The sequence below is a fragment of the Macaca thibetana genome, chromosome 1, assembly GCF_024542745.1.
Source record: "Macaca thibetana thibetana isolate TM-01 chromosome 1, ASM2454274v1, whole genome shotgun sequence".
Lineage (NCBI taxonomy): Eukaryota > Metazoa > Chordata > Mammalia > Primates > Cercopithecidae > Macaca > Macaca thibetana.
Genome location: NC_065578.1, coordinates 77,087,522 through 77,111,079, shown reverse-complemented (window position 1 = coordinate 77,111,079; position 23,558 = coordinate 77,087,522). Strand labels below are relative to the sequence as shown.

At 43.0% G+C, this 23,558-nt stretch overlaps 2 protein-coding genes and 1 pseudogene across 11 annotated transcripts in view; 2 read left to right on the top strand and 1 right to left on the bottom strand.

Moving 5' to 3' along the window:
- MIGA1 (mitoguardin 1) overlaps positions 1–5,765 on the bottom strand; it is a 98,276-nt gene extending 92,511 nt beyond the window's left edge. Inside the window, exons 1-2 of one of the 8 annotated variants that reach the window (XM_050805529.1) lie at positions 5,658–5,765; positions 2,047–2,160 (exon numbers count right to left, since the gene is read on the bottom strand). In XM_050805529.1, the coding sequence (XP_050661486.1) occupies positions 2,047–2,145 (99 nt within the window). In that variant the 5' untranslated portion in view covers positions 2,146–2,160; positions 5,658–5,765. The other 7 variants (XM_050805567.1, XM_050805537.1, XM_050805520.1 and 4 more) reach the window with 7 other exon arrangements.
- A 5,330-nt stretch (positions 5,766–11,095) lies between these two features.
- LOC126963388 (actin, cytoplasmic 2-like) lies at positions 11,096–12,107 on the top strand (annotated as a pseudogene).
- Positions 12,108–19,053: 6,946 nt separating this feature from the next.
- USP33 (ubiquitin specific peptidase 33) overlaps positions 19,054–23,558 on the top strand; it is a 69,807-nt gene continuing 65,302 nt past the window's right edge. For 2 of the 3 annotated variants that reach the window (XM_050804935.1, XM_050804932.1), the window contains exon 1: positions 19,054–19,282. The gene's annotated coding sequence lies outside the window, so the exon portion shown is untranslated. The remainder of the gene's footprint in view (positions 19,283–23,558) is intronic. The other variant, XM_050804957.1, reaches the window with a different exon arrangement.

Here is a 23,558-nt window from a genome sequence, read left to right as displayed (position 1 = left end):
GATGAAATGTGAGGACATGAGATTTGGGAGGGGCCAGGAGCAGAATGATACGGTTTGGTTGTGTCCCCACCCAAATCTCATCTTGAATTCCCACATGTTGTGGGAGGGACCCAGCGGGAGGTAATTGAATCATGGGGACAAGTCCTTCCCTTGCTGTTCTCATGATAATGAGTAAGGGTCACAATATCTGACAGTTTTAAAAATGGGAGTTTTTAATAATTAAAAAAAAAAAAATAGGAGTTTTTCTGCACAAGCTCTTGTCTGCTGCCATGTGAGATGTGACTTTCACCTTCCACCATGATTGTGAGACCTCTCCAGCCATGTGGAACTGTGAGTCCAATAAACCTCTTTCTTTTGTAAATTGTCTCAGGTATGTCTTTATCAGCAGCATGAAAATGGACTAATATAACCTCATACCCATTAGGATGGCTACTATCAATGAAACAGAAAATAACAGGCATTGATGAGGATGTAGAAAAACTGTGCACTACTGGTAGAAACGTAAAGTGGTATAGCCACTGTGAAAAACAGTATGGCAGTTCCTCAAAAAATTAAAAATAGGGCTGGGCGAACCAGCTCACACCTATAATCCCAGCACTTTAGGAGGTCAAAGTGGGAGGATGATTTGAGGCCAGGAGTTCAAGACCAGCCTGGTCAACATGCTGAGGCTCTGTCTCTTCAAAAAATTAAAAAATTGGTGGAGAGATGGTGGCACATGCCTGAAGTCGCAGCTACTTGAGAGGCTGAGGTGGGAGGATTGCTTGACCCCAGGAGTTTGAGACTGCAGTGAACTATGATCTTGCCACTGTACTCTAAAGCAAGACCCTGCCTCAAAAAAAAAAAAAGGAAAAAAAATGTAATTAAAAGTAGAATTACTGTATGATCCAGCAATTTCACTTCACTCAAAAGAATTAAAAGCAGAATCTCAGGCTGGGCGTGGTGGCTCAAGCCTGTGATCCCAGCACTTTGGGAGGCCGAGATGGGCGGATCACGAGGTCAGGAGACTATCCTGGCTAACACAGTGAAACCACGTCTCTACTAAAAAAAAATACAAAAAAAAATTAGCCGGGCGAGGTGGCGGGCGCCTGTAGTCCCAGCTACTCGGGAGGCTGAGGCAGGAGAATGGCGTGAACCCGGGAGGCGGAGCTTGCAGTGAGCCGAGATCGTGCCACTGCACTCCAGCCTGGGCGACAGAGCGAGACTCTGTCTCAAAAAAAAAAAAAAAAAAAAGCAGGATCTCAAAGAGATATTTGTATATCCATCTTTATAGCAGCATTATTCACAATAGCAAAAACATGGAAGTAATCCAATGTCCATCAACAAAACACACATAAGTAAAATGTGGTATATCCACACAATGAAATATTATTCTACCTTAAAAAGAAAGGCAATGCTGACATGCTGCAACATGGATGAACCTTGAGGACGTTATGCTAAGTAAAATAAGCTAGTCACAAGAAGATTCTGTAGGATTCTACTTGTGAGTTACCTAGTCAAATTCATACAGACAGAAAATAGAATGGTGGTGGGGAACGACGGGAAGGAGGTATAGTAAGATGTTGATAAACAGTTGTAGAGTCTGAGTTTGCAAGATGAAAAGAATTCTGGATATTGCTTGTACAACAATGTGAATGTACTTAAGGCTAATGAACTATACACTTAAAAATTATCAAAATGGTCAATTTTATGTTATTTGTACCTTACCACAATAAAATTAAAAGGATTGTTAATAGTGAGAACAGGGCTACTGGAATAACATAATTCACTGAAAGTAATAATAATGGACTATGTAAGTTTGCTTAAGACAGAAAAAAATGTTTAAGCCCTTTTTAAGAGTTACGATAACCAAAAATAAAAAAAAAACATGAAATAACCAAATAGGTTTTAATAAATTTATACTGTAAATTCATACTGTAAAATAATTACTGTAATAAATATTTTGACTGTACTATATAGAAACCTTAAATAAAACTGAAATAATATAAACAAAATACGCTCTGAGCAATAAGCTTAATATTCAACTTCATGTTTGCTTCTTTTATTTACCTGGGAGAGAGAATAGTACCAAGTCAGAGGAAGATCAAACACTCTTAGGGCGGCTGTCCTCAATGAAAACTGTGATTCACTTACTGTTTCTTCTGACATGGCTCCTCTTCTAATCTTCATTAAATGAAACATAAAAACATATTAGCCACAAAGATTTCTGGTTACTTTACCAATGAAAGGTACAAACTGAAATTTTAATTCTATCAGCTTATTTTTGCAGTCAATTATTGATGACATTACACTTGAGGTAAAATTATATTTATTAATCACCAAACGCGTAAAAGAAAAAATAAGCTATCCTTCCTGTAGGAGATAGCATAAAAAATAATAATAAGTTAAAAAACAAAAACCTAGATTTAAACTTTGAGTCCAGGTAGCAAATTTTCCTTAGGAAACTGCAAGTTCTAGATTCTCTCTTTTCTGGTTACGTAAAAATTTAACATCTTTTAGAGAGTAACTGAAAATATACTGCTTCCCATTCATTTGGTTTCCTTCGTATAACTGCGGGGGTGAGAGCGGGTGGCAGGCAGGTTGCTGAATGGAATCCGGAACAGAATCCTGGGGTTCTGTGAACCTCCGAGTTCACTGACTGAACATCAAAACTCACGCACTTATTCTCCTGTTGTCTCATTTTAAAGATCTTCAAAGAAATGCCACATGCATGCTATATGATTTTGGTATAGTTTTAGTGCATATTATTCCTCTTGAACAAAAAAAGAAAAGTCAGATGAGTACAGAGAAGTAGTTGTCGCACAAAGAGAAGTCATTAACTTTAACATTACATTAAGTGGTTCAGGATCTGGGTTTCAGAGCCAGAAATAATTTTATTATCACTGTACCCAGTTGAACACACACTAAACAAATTTACATGGTATTGATGTATAAACCAGTTTACAAGTTTATCTATTTATAATAAAGAAATACACTATCTAGTGACCTGAATACTTACATATTCTATCAAAACATACCATCCCTGAAATAAAAGACTATAGGAAGCTGAACTAATAAGTCAAAAATGTTGCCTGATGAGTGCAAAAATCAAGAGTCCTGAGGAATATTCCATTCAGGCCAAGAAAACACCTAAGCACTATCTCCAATGCACAAGAGAATGCGCTTCTCTAATAACCACAATGTTGATGTCTACCAAATTCATTATTTATTTTATTTGGGTAGTATTGTATATTACATAACAGAATATAAAAATTACCAACAATCCCTCTATAAAAGTTAATTTGCGGCGGAGCACAGTGAGTGGCTCACGCCTGAGCTACTTTAGGAGTGATTTGGGAGGCCAAGGTGGGTGGATCGCTTGAGCTCATGAACCCAGGAGTTCAAGACCAGCCTGGGAAACATGGTGAAACCCTGTCTACACCAAAAAAAAAAATTATTTGCTATACTTTTTTTAGGCCCTTCATTTCTGCATATATCTCTATGTTCTCTTTTTCTGTACTCCAATAGACTATCCCCTTCTGTTAATACCCACCTGTTTTCAGACAAGTGTCAAAACCACTGATTAAGTAGTGGCTTCCTTTAAAATCAAACACAGCGATACCTCTTGGGTGGGTTACTACTACTGATGCGTCCCTTAATCCTTACTAGAGATACAGCAGTATAAATTTAATTCCCCCTACCAGTGTTCTAAGTACAACTTTTAGACTCAGTATAGTTTAATTGACATACATTTATTTCAGTCAACAACTTGTGATAGAGACATATGATTAAAAAGTACAGAGGAAACCACGAACAGCTAAGAAAGTGAAAAATGGTCCTCTGGAGAATAAAACAAGGGTATAGAGAAGCCGGGCAAAGAATGGCTGCTTTTCCTTATAAGTCTGTCTGTAATACTTGATTTTTTAAAATCTGCCTACACGTATTACTTTTTAAATATTACTACAGTAAAAAGGAAGTGGGGGGAAGCTCATTTATTCTTCTCCCTCCCTAAATATTAATACATTTTATTTTGAGAAACATTTTTACTAATTAGAGTCTGGATCATTAAGCAATCTATGCTACTGCATTAAAAAAATATATTGAGTAATTCACCCAAAGTAATTTTCCCTATAATAGAGCATTCCAAATTTTTAAGCAGAATAGAAAGAAAATAAAGCAAACACTTTAATTGGTTGCAGAGATATTCTTAAAAGATTATGACAAACCTAGGCCGGGCGTGGTGGCTCACGCCTGTAATCCCAGCATTTCGGGAGGCCGAGGCGCATCAGTTGAGGTCCAGGAGTTCGAGACCAGCCTGGCCAATATATCGAAACCCCGTCTCAACCACAAATACAAAAAAATTAGCCAGGCATGCTGCCGCGCCTGTAATCCCAGCTACTCGGTAGGCTGAGGTAGGAGAATTGCTAGAACCGTGAGGGCGGAGGTTGCAATGAGCAGAGATTGCACCATTGCACTCCAGCCTGGGTGACAGAGCAAGACAGCATATCAAAAAAAAAAAAAAAAAAAAAAAAAAAAATACAACAAACCTCTATTTTTGCATTCTAACTACCTCATTCTTTTTCATTTAAAATTACTGAGGAATTTGATTCCAAACCTAATCATTATTCATTGAAAAACTAAAAACAAACAAAAAAACCAGTCATTTCAGTTGCTTCCAGAAGTATAATAAAAATAAATATGAAGGTAGTTTCATGATTATTCAAATTTATAGAAGGAATCTATAAAACATAACCAAAAATACTGTCCTCTGTGATATTACTTGTTCCTCTACATTCCAACTACTGGGTAATTAAAAATAAATGTCATAAACAATTTGTTTCTTACACATCTTAAAATTCTATCCTACAACTTTGACTTTATAATACAACAGGAAGGAAAGTCTGAAATACCAAAAAGAAAATTGATGTGAAGCACAAATTTATATAACCTAACTCTGAGAAGACACTCTGAACAGAGAAAAATGTTTAGCTGCAATAACAACAACAATAATAAAAGTCTCAAAGTCCTGTGCAAAAACAAGCTGAGTCTTTCCTCCGGAAAACAGATATTTAACAACTTTACAGAAGGAACAGACACAATACTCCCATCTAAATTTTTCTCTGAAAGCACCTGTAAAGCGGGGTAATCTTTCACAACCAAAAGCCACTCCCTGCTCAAAACCACCCGCATCCAAGCCGAACCTGAGACCTCACCAGCTGCCCCATCTCCAGCGCGCTCTCTCCCGACCCCACAGCAGCCCCTCGCGGAGCTCTCCTCTGCTGTCTTCCTTTTTCTTTACCAAGAGGACCAGAAAAGGGGACACCTTCAGCTCGGCCGTCCAGACCCTTCCTCGGGCTCACACCGATGGCGAGCCCATCCCAATTCCGCGCTTCCTTTGCAGGCCTCCCTCTGGCGTGGGGACCCTCCTACTTTCTTATGCAAATACTAGCCAGGCCCGACCCTGCTTAGCTTCTGAAATGAGACGAGGTCGGGGGTGTTCAGGGTGGCACGGCCGTAGACCCTCTGGCTTTCCGCCGCTCCACCTGGCACTCGGAGAGCTAACGCCGGCGATGGAGTCCGTGCCACCCGTGCCCCGAGGCCTCTGCCCCAATTGCGTGGCCGCCCAACTCTCCGCTTCCTCCCACCCGCCTATCCACCCCACCCCGCCCCTGGCCCTGTACCTGGAGCTCCAGGCCAGGTACAGCCGGCCTGCCCACGCCTGCTTCCCAGCTGCAGCCTGGGGCTGAGCAGCAGCCAGACGGAGGGAAGGCGGAGTCCTTCCGGGGTCAGGAGTAGGAAGGTGGAGAGAAAGTGGAGGGGGCCTTCTGGGCTTTCTGCGTGAGGGGCTACGTGTGAAGCAGCTTCCGCCATTTTTGTTTAGGGTAGAGGCTCCTGCCTCGTCAGAAGGATGTAAAAACTAGATTCGAAGAATTGCATACTTTTACAAACCGGTCAAAAACTAGTATTGTAGTTTGAAACCTGTCGGGGGATTTAAAACAGTTGTCAATCTGGTGAAAACTATGGAGCTTTTCCCCTGGAAAAAAAAATTCCTATACACATGCTCATTACTTTAAAGGAAAAAAAAATTACACATTTTCAAAACCCTGAAAACAATCCATGGATCTAAGATTAAGAATTTCTACCACAGGCCCTCAGCCCTCGAATGAGTGTTAAGAGGCATTCTAATCCTGTATAGAAGATGCATTTATTTTTTATTTCATGTCCTCTTTACCTTTTTTCTGTTTCCCACTGAATTAGGCAACCGAAGAATATTGAATGTAGCAATTTATTGGCAGAGTAGTCACCGCTCTCAGGTTCTGTCTAATACATAGTAAACTAATAGGGGGCCAGGTTAGGAAAAAGTAACAACAACAAAACCCAAGGTACGGTTTCTATGTTCAGTCTTCAGTCAAAACATTCCATCAGAACTGCAGATTTAGGCGGGGCACGGTGACTCAAGCCTGTAAACCCAGCACTTTGGGAGGCCAAGGTGGGTGGATCACGAGGTCAGGAGATCGAGACCATCCTGGCTAACATGGTGAAACCCCGTCTCTACTAAAAATATAAAAACAAAATTAGCCAGGCGTGGTGGCAGGCGCCTGTAGTCCCAGCTACTCGGGAGGCTGAGGCGGGAGAATGGCGTGAACCCGGGAGGCGGAGCTTGCAGTGTGCCGAGATCATACCACTGCACTCCAGTCTGGGAGACAGAGTGAGACTGTGTCTCAAAAAAAAAAAAAAAAAAAACTGCAGATTTTGGCGGGGCACGGTGGCTCACGCCTGTAATCCCAGCACTTTGGCAGGCCAAGGCAGGCGGATCACTTGAGGTCAGGAGTTCAAGACCAGCCTGGCCAACATGGGGAAACCCCATCTCTACTAAAACTACAAAAATTAGCCAGGCGCCCGCCTGTAATCCCAGCTACTCAGGAGGCTGAGGCAGGAAAATCGCTTGAACCCGGGAGGCGGAGGTTGCGTGAGCCCAGAGAGTGCTACTGCACTCCAGCCTGGGTGAGTAGAGTGAGACTGTGTCTCAAAACAAAGCAAAAAAACAAAACAAAAAAACCCTGCAGATTTAAGAATTCTAGTTACTGAGCTTGTTTGTGGTAAAAAGCCAAAATAATTGTTTTCAAAATTCCCATTTAATCAAATGGAAAATAGAATAGTAGTACCAATTTATCATATTATTAGATTAATAATAACTATCCACAGGCTGGGTTTTATGTGAAAATATTTGGCACTTTTTTTTTTTTTTTTTGAGACGGAGTCTGGCTCCGTCGCCCAGGCTGGAGTGCAGTGGCTGGATCTCAGCTCACTGCAAGCTCCGCCTCCCGGGTTTGCGCCATTCTCCTGCCTCAGCCTCCCGAGTAGCTGGGACTACAGGCGCCCGCCACCTCGCCCGGCTAGTTTTTTGTAGTTTTAGTAGAGACGGGGTTTCACTGTGTTCACCAGGATGGTCTCGATCTCCTGACCTCGTGATCCACCCGTCTCGGCCTCCCAAAGTGCTGGGATTACAGGCTTGAGCCACCGCGCCCGGCCAATATTTGGCACTTATAAGGTAAATGGAGCTCTTCAGATTTGAAAAACCTGAAATTTGTAAGGCTATTTTCATTTATTTTCCCAATTTCCTCCTCTTTCCCATTTCCCACAACTTCCAAACATTCAGCCTAATGGGAAGAGCAGTACTGATGATGACTACCACTCAACACAATTTTCCTGAGGCCACATTATCTCCTTAATTCCACGATAAACATTATGAGAGAAATATTATTACGTGGTGGGTACAGATTTTATTCTTTAGCATGAGAATAAGATATGTCACATTTAGGCCAAGTGAGGTGGCTCGCATCTGTAATCCCAACAGTTTCGGGGGCCGATGAGGGAGGATCCCTTGAGGTAAGAAGTTCGAGATTAGCCTGGGCAATAGCAAGACCCCCATTTCTACAAAATAATAAAAAATAAAATAAAACAGAAAGAAATATCACATTTAATTTATGTATATAAACCAAATGCAATTTGCTCTAAGCCTCCCTTCTTCTGGTTTGGCAGAGTACTGCACTCAATCTTAGCTATTATTGGATATATTAGTTAACATATTAGCTACAAGTAAAAGAAAACCAAACAAGTAGTGGCTTAAACCAGAAGGACAGGGGACTCAATGTCTTCTGATATTGGGGACAAGGAAAAAAAATTGGAGCCTGGATTAATTCTGAAGGCCCGTACCTCCCCCAGATAACCAAGCCATCGTGTAATGCTCAGTGAACCAGAGAATGGAGTTCATGGAATACGACCAGTTGTTTCTTCTGTACGAGCACTGCAATACATGCTACAGCAACCATTAATGAATTTAGGGGATCCTATCTGCATAATATCAAAACAAAACTGTCAAGTTAAACTGCCTGAGTTTGAATCCTTTCTTGACCACTTACTAGAGCCATTGTTAAAGGAAAAGAAACACAAAGCTATTTTTCTGTACTTTCGACACTTCTGACACCAAATGTGTGGAGGCTTTTCCCCACCAAACAAGTCTCCAATTATGTCTTATTATAAACTCCACTCTTTAATTTAGTATCTACCAACTGGGTGTTGTACAGTTAAATTCAATTCAATACTATGCACCAAACCCTTAAGGGCTCAGTCCTACAAGACTGCCCCCACTTGAGATGCCAATTGCAAATCCCAGGTTGTCACCTGTGCATCTGACCAACCAGCTATGAATCAGGGATTCCCACAACCTTCTCCTCCCATCCCAAACCAGTTTATTGATTTATAACAGAAGATATTACAAAGGATACATATGAACAACCAGATGAAGAGGTACATAAAACAAGATCTGGAAGGATCCTGAGTGCAGGAACTTCTGTCCACATGGAATCCCGTTTTGGGATATGAATGTGTTCACCAACTCAGAAGCTCTTAGAACCCCGTACTTCAGGGATTTCTATGGAGGCTTCATAATGTTGTTACCAGAAAGGGGTCCCAATCCAGACCCCAAGGGAGGGTGCTTGGATTTCGTGCAAGAAATAATTCAGAGCAAGTCCACAGTCCAAAGCAAAAGTAAATTTAAGACAGTAAAGCAGTGAATGTACACCTACTGTATAGACTGAGTAGGGCGTTCCCGAAAGGAAGAAGAGGAACGCATCCACTCTAGGTACAATATTCATTTGTCGAGGATTAAAAACAGATCATGGGGAGATGTGCTCTGCTCCAAGGGTTTGTGATAAAGGATTAATTTTCTTAATTATTATATTTTGCAAGAATTAATATTATTATCTTTAAAGCAAAATTAGGAATGCTTTTGCTCTCAAGGTATCAGGGACATCAGGACACTCCCAAGTCTGGATCTGTTTAGTAAACATGATCAATCTGTTCCATTAACTGTAAACGTTTAGAAGCTGGAAATGCCTAACTTTCTGGAAATGTAGCCCAGCAAGTCCCAATCTCATTTTCCTAGCCCTCACTCAAAATGGAGTCGCTCTGGTTCAAACCCTCTGACAATGTAACCATAATTGATTATTAACTCAATCTTCAACTCCTCTCTCCTCCAAAGAGGATGGGCTGGGTATTGGGCCAAAATTTTTAAGCTTCTAATCATAGCTTGAATTTGCTGGTGACCAGCCTCTATCCTGAAGCTATCCAGGAGCCCAACAAGAATATCAGAAAAAAAGACACTCCTATCAACTAGGAAATTCCAAGAGATTTAGGAGCTCTGTATCAGGAACTGGCAACAGAGACCAAATACATACTCTTTCTTTCTTTCTCTTTCTCTTCTCTTCTCTTCTCTTCTCTTTTCTTTTCTTTCTTTCTTTCTTCCTTTCTTTCTTTTGCTTGTTTTTTGTTTTGTTTTGTTTTGTTTTGATACAGGATCTCACCCTATTGCCCAGGCTGCACTGCAGTGGTGCAATCATAGCTCACTGCAGCCTAGAACTCCTGGGCTCAAGTGATCTTCCCACTTCAGTCAGTCTTCTGAGTAGCCAGGACTACAGGCACTTGCCACCATGCCCAGTTAATTTTTTAAATTTTAGTAGAAACAATGTCTCCCTATGTTGCCGGGGCCTGTTCTCAAACTTCTGGGCTCAAGGGATCCTCCCACCTCAGCCTCCCAAAATGGTGGGATTATAGGTGTGAGACACCATGCCTGGCCCAAATATATATTTTTTATGTCACAGTGGTCTTAGGCAAGGTACTTACCCTTTTCATGTCTCAATTTCCTCCTGATGTGTTAGAAAGACAAATATAGGCCTGGCACTGTGGCTCACACCTGGAGGCCAAGATGGGCAGATCATTTGAGGTTAGGAGCTCGAGACCAGTCTGGTCAACATGGTGAAACCCCATCTCTACTAAAAATACAAAATTAGCCAAATGCTGTGGTGTGTGCCTGTAATCCCAGCTAGTTGGGAGGCTAAGGTAGGAGAATCGCTTGAATCCAGGAGGCAGAAGTTGCAGTGAACCGAGATCACACCACTGCACTCCAGCCTAGGCAACAGAGCAAGACTCTGTCTCAAAAAATAAAAAGAAAAAGAAAGACAAATATAGTAATGCTTATAAAGAACTAAGAATCTTATGGAAATTTTTTTTTTTTTGGGAGGCGGAGCCTCGTTCTGTCACCCAGGGTGGAGTGCAGTGGTGCAATCTTGGCTCACTGCAACCTCCGCCTCCCAGGTTCAGTTCAAGCAATTCTCCTGCCTCAGCCTCCCGAGTAGCTGGGACTACAGGCGCACATCGCCATGCCCAGCCAATTTTTTGTATTTTAGTAGAGACGGGGTTTCACTGTGTTGCCCAGGCTGTTCTTGAACTCCTGAACTCAGGCAATCCGCCTGCCTTGGCCTCCCAAAGTGCTAGGATTACAGGTGTGAGCCACCACACCCAGCTCTTAAGGAAATTTTTAACTTCAGTACTTGGACTTCCACAGGACCCAAAGAGGCAACTCTATTTCAATATAGTTGGTTTGCTTTGTAATCCCATGTATTTGTTTTATGCACATAGAAGCATTACTTTGAAAAGGCGGTCCCAGACTCTACCAGAAAGCCAAGAGGTCCATAAAAAAATTTTTAAAAAAAGGTTAAGAAAGTCGAACAAACCGCTAAGACCACATCCACCCCACGAGCACAGAGCTCCACTGCCCGTCCACATCTGTGTGATGGTGGGCATGGGTCAAAAGGACTCCTATGAGGGTGACGAGGCCCAGAGCAAGAGCGTTATCCTGACCCTGAAGTATCGCATCGAGCACAGCATCGTCACCAACTGAGATGACATGGAGAAGATCTGGCACCACAACTTCTACAACGAGCTGTGTGTGGCTCCAAGGAGCACCTTTAGTGCTGACCAAGGTCCCCCTGAACTCCAAGGCCAATCACGAGAAGATGACCCAGATCATGTTTGAGACCTTCAACATCCCAGCCATGTACATGGCCATCCAGGCCATGCTGTCTTTGTACCCCTCTGGCACATCGTGATGGACTCCAACGAGGGAGTCACCCACACTGTGCCCATCTATGAGGGGTAGGCCCTCCTCCAGGCCACGCTGTTTCTGGACCTGGCCAAACGGGACCTGACTGATTACCTCATGAAAATCCTCATGGAGCACCACTGCAAGTTCACCACCACCACCGAGCGGGAAATTGTGCATGGCATCAAAGAGAAGCTGGGCTATGTCACCCTGGACTTGGATCAGGAGATGGCCACAGCGGCCTCCAGCTCCTCCCTGGAGAAGAGCTACAAGCTGCCCAACAGCCAAGTCATCACCATTGGCAAGGAGCGGTTCCACTGCCCTAAGGTGCTCTTCCAGTCTTCCTTCCTGGGCATGGAATCCTGTGGCATCCACAAAACTACCTTCAACTCCATCATGAAGTGTGACGTGGACATCCTCAAAGACCTCTACGCCAACACAGTGCTGTCTGGTGGCACCACCATGCACCCTGGCATGGCTGACAGGATGCAGAAGGAGATCACCACCCTGTTGCCCAGCACGATGGAGATCAAGATCATTGCTCCTCCCGAGTGCAAATTACTCCATGTGGATGAGTGGCTCCATCTTGGCCTCGCTGTCCACCTTCCAGCAGATGTGGATCAGCAAGCAGGAATACAATTTGTCCAGTCCCTCCGGCCCCTCCATTGTCCACCACAAATGCTTCTAGGCGGAATTTTACTTAGTTGCGTTACACCCTTTCTTGACAAAACCTAACTTGCACAGAAAACAAGAAGAGATTGGCATGGCTTTGTTTTGGAGGGGGCGGGGGGGTGGCTTGATTCAGGATTTCAAAACTGTAACAGTGAAGGTGAGAGCAGTTGGTTGGAGCGAGCATCCCCCAAAGTTCTACAATGTGGCTGAGGACTTTGATTGTACATTGTTCTTTTTTTTAATAGTCATTCCAAATATCATGAGATGCATTGTTAATAGTCATTCCAAATATCGTAAGATACAAGGAAGTCCCTTGCCCTCCTAAAAGCCACCCCACTTCTTTCTAAGGAGAATGTCCCAGTCCTCTCCTGAGTCCACACAGGGGAGGTAATAGCATCGTTATTGTGTAAATTACGTAATGCAAAAGTTTTTTTCTTTTCTTTTCTTTTTTTTTTTTTTTTGAGACGGAGCCTCGCTCTGTCGCACAGACTGGAGCGCAGTGGCGCGATCTCGGCTCACTACAAGCTCCGCGTGCCGGACTCAAGCTCCGCCTCCCGGGTTCAAGCTCCACCTCCTGGGTTCACGCCATTCTCCTGCCTCAGCCTCCCAAGTGGCTGGGACTGCAGACGCCCGCCACCACGCCTGGCTAATTTTGTTTTTGTGTTTTTCGTAGAGACGTTTCGTAGAGCGTTTCACCATGCCATGTTAGCCAGGATGATCTCTTATCTCCTGACCTCGTGATCTGCCCGCGTCTGCCTCCCAAACTGCTTGTATTACAGGCGTGAGCCACCATGCCCCGCCGCAATTTTTTTTTAATCTTTGCCTTAATACTTTTCTATTTTGTTTTGTTTTGAATGATCAGTCTTCTTGGCCCCCCTTTTTTGTCCCCCAACTTGAGATGTTTGAAGGCTTTTGGTCTCCCTGGGAGTGGGTGGAGGCAGCCAGGGCTTACCTGTATACTGACCTGAGACCAGTTGAATAAAAGTGCACACCTTAAAAAAAAAAAAAGAACATAGAACAATCATGGCACATATTTCTAAGATATATGGCATATTAAATGAGACTCCTCAGTGGGTCTTTTAACAGAGGCTCCAAAGCTGAGAAAAATAAATGTGAAGTACCCTGAACATTCTAAAAACGAGGATGCCAGACCATCCCCACAGGACATGCTGGAAGAATGTGAAGCCCATTTAGCAATCCTCAGTTCTCACACACCTCCCAGGAATGATATGTCAGGACTGATGAAAGAAGATTGGGAAAAAAAAAAGAAAAAAGAAAAAAAAAAAAAAAAAAAGAAGATTGGAGAATAAACATGCCTAGAAGGACCAGGCTTGGTGGCTCATGCCTGTAATCCCATCACTTTGGGAGGCTGAGGCGGGTGGATCACTTTGAGCCCAGGAGTTCAAGACCAGCTTGGGCAACATGATGAAAACCAGTCTCTATAAAAATGCAAAAACTAGCTGGGTGTGGTGGGGCACACCTGTAGTGTCAGCTACTCGGGAGGTTGTGGTGGTAGGATGACATGGGAGGCTGATGGCTTGAGCCCAGGAGATGGAGGTTGCAGTGATACAAGATCGTACTACTGTACTCCAGCCTGGGTGACAGAGCCAGACCCTGTCTCAAAAAAAAAAAGCCTAGGAGACAGTTTTCTGGAGTGCTGGAGTGCTGTGCATTTTTGTTCCCCATCCCCCAAGAGTGGGAAGAAGAGACTGCTTATCCCACACTTTCTCCACCGCAAGCCAAGTAAAGGAACTTTAAGAAATTCAGATGAGTTGACTCTGTGCCCTGGAATTTATGTCGCCTGGAAAAGTCTAAAAGCAATAGACTATCTAGAGAAGCCTTTGATGGCAGAACAGAGAGAGGGGCCTACAACAGAAGGGGCCTGTACTTGCAACTTTGCAAGAAAAATTTTCCTGTGGACCATATGAGTGTCACAGAATGTAGCCAGGCTTGAATTATCTTAGAAGGTTGTATCTTCAAACCATCTAAATTGACCATCTAAATGATCAGCCACAGGTTTTTTTTTTTGTCCAGGGTTGGAGAATGAAACAATAAGAGGTCCCCAGCAAAGGATGCAGTCATTGAGGAACACACGAAAGGGACAAGAAAAGAGCCAGCATTTAGGAGTGAGCCACATGCAGAAGGTACCAAAGTCAGACTTATTTTTATCTATTTTTTTTTTTTTTTTTTTTTTTTTGAGACGGAGTCTCGCTCTGTCGCCCGGGCTGGAGTGCAGTGGCCGGATCTCAGCTCACTGCAAGCTCCGCCTCCTGGGTTCAGGCCATTCTCCCGCCTCAGCCTTCCGAGTAGCTGGGACCACAGGCGCCAGCCACCTCGCCCGGCTAATTTTTTGTATTTTTTAGTAGAGACGGGGTTTCACCGTGTTAGCCAGCATGGTCTCGATCTCCTGACCTCGTGATCCGCCCATCTCGGCCTCCCGAAGTGCTGGGATTACAGGCTTGAGCCACCGCGCCCGGCCATTTTTATCTATTTTTTTAGATAGAGTCTCGCTCTGTCACCCAGGCTGGCGTGTAATGGCACAATCTTGGCTCACTGCAACCTCTACCCCCTGGGTCTGAGTGATTCTCCTGCCTCAGCCTCCCAAGTAGCTGGGATTACAGGCTTGTGCCACCACGTCCAGCTAATTTTTCTTTTTTTACTTTTTTTTTTTTTTGAGATGGAGTCTCGCTCTGTCGCCCAGGCTGGGGTGCAGTGGCACGATCTTGGGCTCACTGCAAACTCCTCCTCCCGGGTTCACACCATTCTCCTGCCTCAGCCTCCCAGGTAGCTGGGACTACAGGCGTCTGCCACCATACCTGGCTAATTTTTTGTATTTTTAGTAGAGACAGGTTTTCACCATGTTAGCCAGGATGGTCTCGATCTCCTGACCTCATGATCTGCCTGCCTTAGCCTCCCAAAGTGCTGGGATTACAGGCATGAGCCACCGCGCCTGGTCCTAATTTTTGTATTTTTAGTAGAGACAGGGTTTCACTGTGTTGGCCAGGCTGATCTCAAACTCCTGACCTCAAGTGATCCGCCCACCTCGGTCTCCCAAAGTGTTGGGATTACAGGTGTGAGCCACTATGCCCAGCACTAAAGTCAGATTTAATTGCACTGTTTGGGTATATCTGATATTTTATTTAGAATAGTCAGGGTCACTGCTCATTCCAGCTGAAACAATATGTGACCAATGTACTTCATGAATGATTGATTAGTGGAAACTACATTTATCAAGCGACGACATTAAGCCTGAAGAAAGACGTCTAGCACATTGAGGATGTAAAAGCAATTATATCACCTAAGTAGATGAACACTTTTAGGCAATTTGTAGCTCCAATTAATTTTTCTATTAACTGCAAAAATTTGGCAGTCCCCAGAAATACCTCAGGTCCTCCTTTCAAATGTATACAATGCTATAGGTCACATATTGGTCATTATAGCTTTAGTCTCATTACCCACTGCAAGTTATTTTACAGGACCCTTCTATGACTGAGCTAACCAAGGTATCTAGAACTCAAAGTATGGTTTTAGATGCTAATTTAGAACATCTATTCAGAGTATAGTGGTCTGTACATATCCAAATACTACAGATTCAGTTCCTCAAAAATGTTAAATGTAGAGTTATCATATGGTCCAGCAATTCTACTCCTAGGTAATGCCCAAGAGAAATGAAACATACATTCATACCAAAACTTGTACATGAATATGCATAGCAGCATTATTATTATTATTATTATTATTTTGAGACGTAGTCTTACTCTGTCACCCAGGCTGGAGTGCGGTGGCACGATCTCGGCTCACTGCAATCTCTGTTTCCCAGGCCCAAGTGATTCTCCCGTCTCAACCTCACGAGTAGCTGGGATTAGAGGCACCCCCCATCATGCCAGCTAATTTTTGTATTTTTAGTAGAGTGTGGGTTTCACCATGTTGGCCAGGCTGGTCTTGAACTCCTGGACTCAAGTGATCCTCCAGCCTAGGCTTCCCAAAGTGCTGGGATTACAGGCATGAGACACTGTGCCTGACCTAGCATCATTATTCTTTTTTTTTTTTTAGATGAGCCAACACACCTGGCCTGGTGGACTTTTTAATTACGTGACAGTGAGTGGAAAAGCAAAAATGCATTGCCTAAGATTTCTTTTAAAATATAATTTTCTCTTTTTCTTTTCTTTCTTTTTTGTTTTTGTTTTTGTTTTTTGAGAGACAGGGTTTTTCTCTACTCTCCGGGCTGGGGTGAGGTGGCACAATCATGGCTCATGGTAGTCCTAATTTCCTGGGCTCAAGAGATTCTCCCACCTCACCCTCCATAGTAGCTGGGACTATAGGCATGATCCACCATGCCCAGCTAATTGTTGCATTTTTTTTGTAGCGACAGGGTTTTGCCATGTTGCCCAGGCTGGTCTTGAACTCTGGGCTCAAGCAGCCGTAGCCTCCCAAAGTGTTGGGATTACAGGCATGAGCTACTGCGCCCAGCCCAAAAACATATTTTATTTTATTTTATTTTGAGATGGAGTTTTGCTCTTGTTGCCCAGGCTGGAGTGCAGTGGTGCCATCTCAGCTCACTGCAACCTCAGCCTCCCAGGTTCAAGTGATTTTCCTGCCTCAGCCTGCCGAGTAGCTGGGATTATAGGTGCCCGCCATCACACTCAGCTAATTTTTGTATTTTTGGTAGAGATGGAGTTTCACCATGTTGGCCAGGCTGGTCTCGAACTCCTGACCTCAGGTGATCCGCCCACCTTGGCCTTCCAAAGTGCTAGGATTACAGTCATGAGCCACTGTGCCTGGCCCAAAAACATATTTGAAAGCCCCAGCTTAAATTAGGGTTTCTCAATAGTGGCACAAATGATGCCTGGGACTCTCTTGTAACATCAATGCAAAGGAATGTGACTAATTCTTTCTCCCACCAATCTTCCTCAGAAATATTGCCAACTATCCACTCAGGGGACAAAACCACCCCCAGTTGAGTGCCAACAAGTTTTTGAGTCCTTCAATGTTAGGCTCTGGGAATATTATGAATAAGATAAATAGTCACTGCTCCCATTGAGGAGTTCAGGAGAGACAGGCAAAAAATTAAGTACACCAAAAAATTTAAGATAATTACAAATTATAATACATTCTCTAAAGGAAACAAGCAGGATGCTGAAATGGGAAATAATGGGGTGAAGAGTGCTGTGTTAAACAGAGAATATCTAGGTAGGAGTTAGCCAGGTGAATGAAGGATAGAGGTTGGGAGCATCTGTAAAATTGTCTCTACGGAAACAGCATTCACAAAGTTTTATTTAGTATCAGGTACATAAGCACCAAAATGTATATTTTCTACAATGCTATTTTTTATTTGCCATTACTCAGTTACAAAAATGAGAAAGTATTTGTTTTTGATATGACCATTCAATTGTCTTCCTCCCTCCCTGTTTCTATCTCTCCTTTTCTTTTCTTCTTTTTCTTCTTACTCTTCATTTCTTCTTTTTTCTCCCTTTCATTAGAAGAGACTTCAGTACCCGGTCTGATGCACAACTCTAAGTTGTACTATTTACATTATATTCTCCATGAATGGCACCTCTAGAATTCTGTTCCAGAATCAGTGTGACTCAGCTGGGTGTCCACATACCCTTTAGAATTCTACTCCAGAATCAGTGACTCAGCAGGGTGTCCACACTTTGGAATGTATAATCTATTCTCTCAAGGGGATGTTGATTGATTTATTTCCTAATGATAGTGTTCTTCCTTATAAGCCGTTATAAGCCATCAGGAAATACTGTTTGAAGAAAAGTAAAAGATAAGCAATCTGGACTGTGGGATAAAAGGATAAATATAAATACCCAAGGGCGAGAGGCAGGAATTCACCGAAGTTAAAAGTGGGAGAGGTATTACATTGTATTCTATCAGAGTGCATTTGTTTCGTGAGAACTTGTCCACTGCAAGGACTTCACTTGGTGTCCACCTGAGAAGTACCTGCCTACTATTATCTAGGCACTAGTCTCGAATTCCCGATCTCAGGTGATCTGCTTGGCTGGGCCTCCCAAAGTGCTGGGATTATAGGCATGAACCATGGCGCCTGCCCGTGAAACTTCTATTCTGTGAAATTTCTATTCTCCTCAGTGAACCCAGCATAGGCGATCATTTGTGGTGCAAACTGAGGCCTGAGTGTCAATGCCTACATAGAATTTTGTATCATGGCTAATTTATTTCATTTTTACCATAAAAGTAAGTAGAAGCTTTTATATTTTCTACCTATTCCAATGGAGATTCAGTATCTTGCATGATACTTGGGTACATGCTCCCATTTTGGAGACCAAAAAGTCAGATGTCATGAGACAGATTGAAACTGGCAATTTTAACAATTTTAAAAATTAATTTAACCTTTTTTATTCATAGATTTAAACTTCAATCGAGTACATTTTAACAGTTACATAATTAGAAGGCAAGACTCCTTCAATGCTCCAGGCACTAAGCAGATACTAAGGTTTCAATAAATATTTGCTTTGATCCTCTTGATTTTGACCTAAGGGGAAAATAGTGAGATAAATTTCTTCTTTGCATAGATGGAAAAGGGAAACATAATTGCTTTCAGAGAATCTAGGTCCTAAGAAGTTGGGGGAAGACAGATGAGAGGAGGAAATACAATGTTGAATTGGGATAAGTTAAGTCTAGTATTTCTTTGCACAAGGTTGGAAACCTGAGGCCCTTCAGTGGCCAGTCTTAATGCAGTTTTTGTAATGCATCGAGACAAGACCTTATAATGGTCGTAGTGTGTGACTGTGAAAGAGGAGGAGAAAACATGTAAAAAACGAAAAAAAAAAGCTCGCAGCCTCAAACTGCTGCACATACTGTGAGTACCCTGTACAGTGAGTTTGCAGTCAGAACAGGGAGCCGCCCTGGATCCCCGCACCTGGGCCTGGCCCCCGTGGCCCCGCCCCTGGGACGGGCTCCTTTCGAGGCTCCGCCCCCACCTCCTCTGACGCCCGAGACGCCTGCGGCGACCCCGGAGACACCGGAAGGAGCCGTGGCTGCTGCGGGAAGTCGCCGGTTCGGGAGGCGGACACCCCGAGGGCAGCGCTGCGGGGCCGTTTTCCGGCCCTCCTGAGGCGACACTGCCCCTCTACGAGGGCTGAGAAGGAAAAGAGGAGCTTGCGGAGGTGCGGCTGCAGGCCGCTGCTGGTCGCGCTGGCGGGTCCCACAGGCCAGGCCGTGGAGGTGAGCGCGGCGCTGCTGGGAGGGGCGCGGGGCCGAAGGGCGTTTCGCTCGCCTGCGGGGGCCGGTCTCCGTTCTCGCTTCCGCGCGCCAGGGCTGCGGCCGCTGCAGCAGCCTCTTTTTCTTGGGCCTGGGTGGTAGTGGGTGCGCGGGCGGGAAGAAGGCCTCGGCCCCTCGGTGCTCTGCGTTGCGGAGATAATCTAGTGGTCGCCCTGTCAGGGGTCGGTGGAGGCTGGGAACCGGTCGTTGATTTGAGGAAGGGTCCTCAGGGATTCTTTCCTGGAAGCGGGAGGGGCAGGTGAGCCCGAGAGAGGGGGGCTCTGCTCCCTTCCTCGGTCTCCCCACTCAGGCTTGCCAGTCCCTCTCGGTGGGCGACTGAGAGCCCTGCAGCACGCCGGCTCCTGGGTTCTGGTTTCGCTTTGCGGCGCTGTTGAGGGGGCTGGCCCCGTTTTTTGTTGTTGTGAACGGAAAAACCGAGGTGTCATCGTCCCTGGAATTTTTCTTCGACCAATGTTTGATCCTGATTGAGAGGTTACCCCTTACCTTCTGTCCATCTGCAGCCTTTGTTTGGTTGAAAGATCCATAGTGTGTGGTTTCCCAGATCTTTACTTATATTTCTCGTATACAAAACGCTCTTCATTTGAGTATTTACAGGGTTTTACGTGGAGCTGTTGGACGATGAGATTTTCCTGGGTGTTCTGCACTCAAGTACAGTTGGAGTTTACATTCTCATAGAATCAATATTAGGCCTGGAAAATTGAGCCAGAGGGTGAAATATTGGCAGGAGCATAGACTTAAATTGAGGGCGAATTTTACTGTAACGATCTCTAGGCCTTTTGCTTACCAAATATGTGGATTTCGAGAATCTTTAAGTTTAATCAGATTATTTTCCTTTAAGAAAAACGTTACAAAAAGTACGAGGCCGTCCTAGTTCCCTTTCTCTTACTGTCTCATCTGGAAAGGTCTGACGAAGTCACGTTATCTTCATAGGCTATTTGATTTGAACATAATACAAATATTGTTGGTGAATTCATGCTATTATAAATAAGGGAGAAAATAGGAATCTTAATGAAAGAATGCTAGTTTTAAGAAAAAATAATAGAAATAGTTACACAATGCTAGGAGCTTTGTATTATTTCATTATTTTGGCAGGATTGAAAGAAAGGTCAGGGCTGGACTCACGCCTGTAATCCCAGCACTCTGGGAGGCCGAGGCGGGCTGGTCACCAGGTCAGGAGATCGATACCATCCTGGCTAACATGGTGAAACCCTTCTGTACTAAAAAATACAAAAAATTGCCGGGCGCGGTGGCTCACGCCTGTAATCACAGCACTTTGGGAGGCCGAGGCGGGCGGATCACTAGGTCAGGAGATCGAGACCATCCTGGCTAACATGGTGAAACCCTGTCTCTACTAAAAATACAAAAAATTAGTCGGGCGTGGCGGTGGGCGCCTGTAGTCCCAGCTACTCGGGAGGCTGAGACAGGAGAATGGTGTGAACCTGGGAGGCGGAGCTTGCAGTGAGCGGAGATCGTGCCATTGCACTCCAGCCTGGGCGACAGAGCGAGACTCCGTCTCAAGAAAAAAAAAAAAGAAAGAAAAAAAAGAAAGTACAGTACGAAAAATATGATTGGAATAAAATATTTGACCTAATATGTGCAAGAGGGATAGTCTACTTAAGATTGCTTCATATTTATGATCTGGTTTATGGCCAGCTTTCACTTTTTTTCTGTCTTTTCTGAACTTGTTGTAACTTAACAATAAGCAAATCTTTTTATACAACTGCAGTTTAATGACGTTAGATTGTAGTAAATAGGTGATTTTTAAATATTTGAAATTCAGAATTAAGGAGATGATGATTCTTACATTTATGTAGTACTATTAGAATTTTCAGTGACCTTTCACTTACACAGTCTTACTTGATCCTCATGCCAGTCCTCTGAGTCCGGAATGCCAAGAAATAAAGTCTTTCCCCATGACAGAAACATTTCAAGATTGTGTAGGGATCAGAATTTCGTAAAGCCTGAAATAATGTTGCCAAAGCAGCTTTTGATACAGATTGGGAATTCAGATAGATTAAGATGGGAGCACTGTGAACTATAACATATGACAGACTGAGGACTCTTCACAAGAAAATGAAGTACATAAAATGCTGAAAGACTTTTGGTGAGAAATGTGAAATGTAACCATTTCTAAAAAGGAAGGGAATAAGTAACAGCTCTATTTAGTGTAGTTTTTAAACTTTACAAGTGTACATGTGTCTGCGGGAGCATTTTGGTAAGTGGGAAAACTCTAAAGACTGTGAGATGAGTACAGTTGCTTTTAATTATCTATAAAAATGCACATGAATTTTGTGCTGTATTGTATACTGAGAACTAGTCTTTAAGAAGCAATAGGTGTATCAAAATAAATGGTGCTCTCAAATGTTCAGAAGGCTAAGTTAAATGGTCAATATTTTGAGTCTACCAGGGCAAGGCCCTTTGGAAAACAAAAAGAAAGGAACGTGGTTTCTGCCTTCAAAGAGCTTGTTGTCAAGTGAGGCAGTTTTTTATACAACAATAGCAAATGCCTTATGAGTTTTTTAAAAAGTTCTTTAGAAATTTAGATGAGGTAGACATAACTTGTGATTGGAGCTTGGTGAAGATAGTAGTTGAGATGAGTGAGCTTTGAAAGATAAATATTGGAGGATATTTATAATGTGAACAGATTAATGAGCTCCTTGAAGGGTACAACTTATATTTGAGAAAACATCGGTAGAACAATTTGGCTGATATTCATAGTTTATCTAAGTTAATAATAAGAGATAAAGAAGGCAAATTATGAAAGACTTCACTGAAGGTGTTTGATCAGAAGAGGTGTGTGATCCACATGAAAGGAGAATGAGATGTAATTGTTAGAAGATTGAAACTGGAAGACTGCTGAGGTGGCTTTATGTTAAGCTAGATTGTGACCATTATTTTTGTAGCCCTTATGGTTTCTCTGAAGTGCGTCTTGAACTCGAACCTGAGATGACATGGGTGCAGGTGAGATGCTATAAAGCACAAGTGAGGAAGCAGGTAGAATCAGAGAAGGAGGAAAAAAGGTTAATAATGGAAGGCCAACTGGAGGCTGCTTAAGCCTTTGGAGATTTTTGTGTAACTGCCTCAGAGTTTTGTATAAACTCAGAGGAGATTGCTCACTGCAATCTCCACCTCCGAGGTTTAAGCAATTCTCCTGCCTCAGCATCCCGAGTACCTGGGACTACAGGTGCCTGTCACCACGCCCGGCTAATTTTTTGTATTTTTAGTGGAGACGGGGTTTCACCATGTTAGCCACGATGGTCTCGATCTCCTGACCTCGTGATCCGCCTGCCTTGGCCTCCCAAAGTGCTGTGATTACAGGCGTGAGCCACCGCGCCCGGCTACATGAATATTTTTAATGACTATTCCATAATGCCAGTATATTGTTATTTAACTCTTCATCTTGCTCAAAAGTGAGACTTAGAGTGAAAATTATCATCAGCTTGAGACTCTATTAGAACTCTGTCATATTCATTAATTCATTTCTATTTCCTCTCTCGTTCCAGTATTTCTCAAAATTATTTCAGTGAGATAAGGCTAGAATTGACCATATTTTGCCATTCATTATTGTACAGATTTAAAAAAATCTTTGTAGGAAATGCTAATTAATATTTACAAATCTCATTTAGAGGATGTTATTTGGAATGAAGATTGCCAGATTGAAGCTATACTTTAGTATTATTAATTGTGGTAATGTTAATAGATTCTAGAACACATAGGTTGTAGCTAGAGAAATCAGGAGACTGCATATTTCTCTTAATAGACTTAAGGCTCTCATTAATTAGACTTAACGATCAATGAGACAGATTTTCTAGTAAAAGAGAAATAAAAAGATTAGCACTACATTTCTTTTTCTGTGTTGTGGTTTTGAATGAAAATGAAGAATAATTAGGTAAGTATTATAGGACTTTGTGAGATCTTCAAATCCTCACAGAGGTTTGAATGATTTTATTCTCAGAGTATTTGTTTAAAGGGCAAGAAACAGTTATTTAAAATGCTTGTCAGCTGATTTCATTCGTGAAAAGTCTCCCTGAACACTTACTATGGATTGAGAATAAAATAAACTTTTCTGCTTGTTGCTGCACTCTTCAGTGATAACTTCCTTCCATTCATCAACTTTTTTGGCTTGCTTTTGTTGGTAGCAATGATAAATATGGAAAGATGAGCCATAAGCATATTACTTCATTGTATTTTTGCTATTAAATAATTTTAAAGTATAATA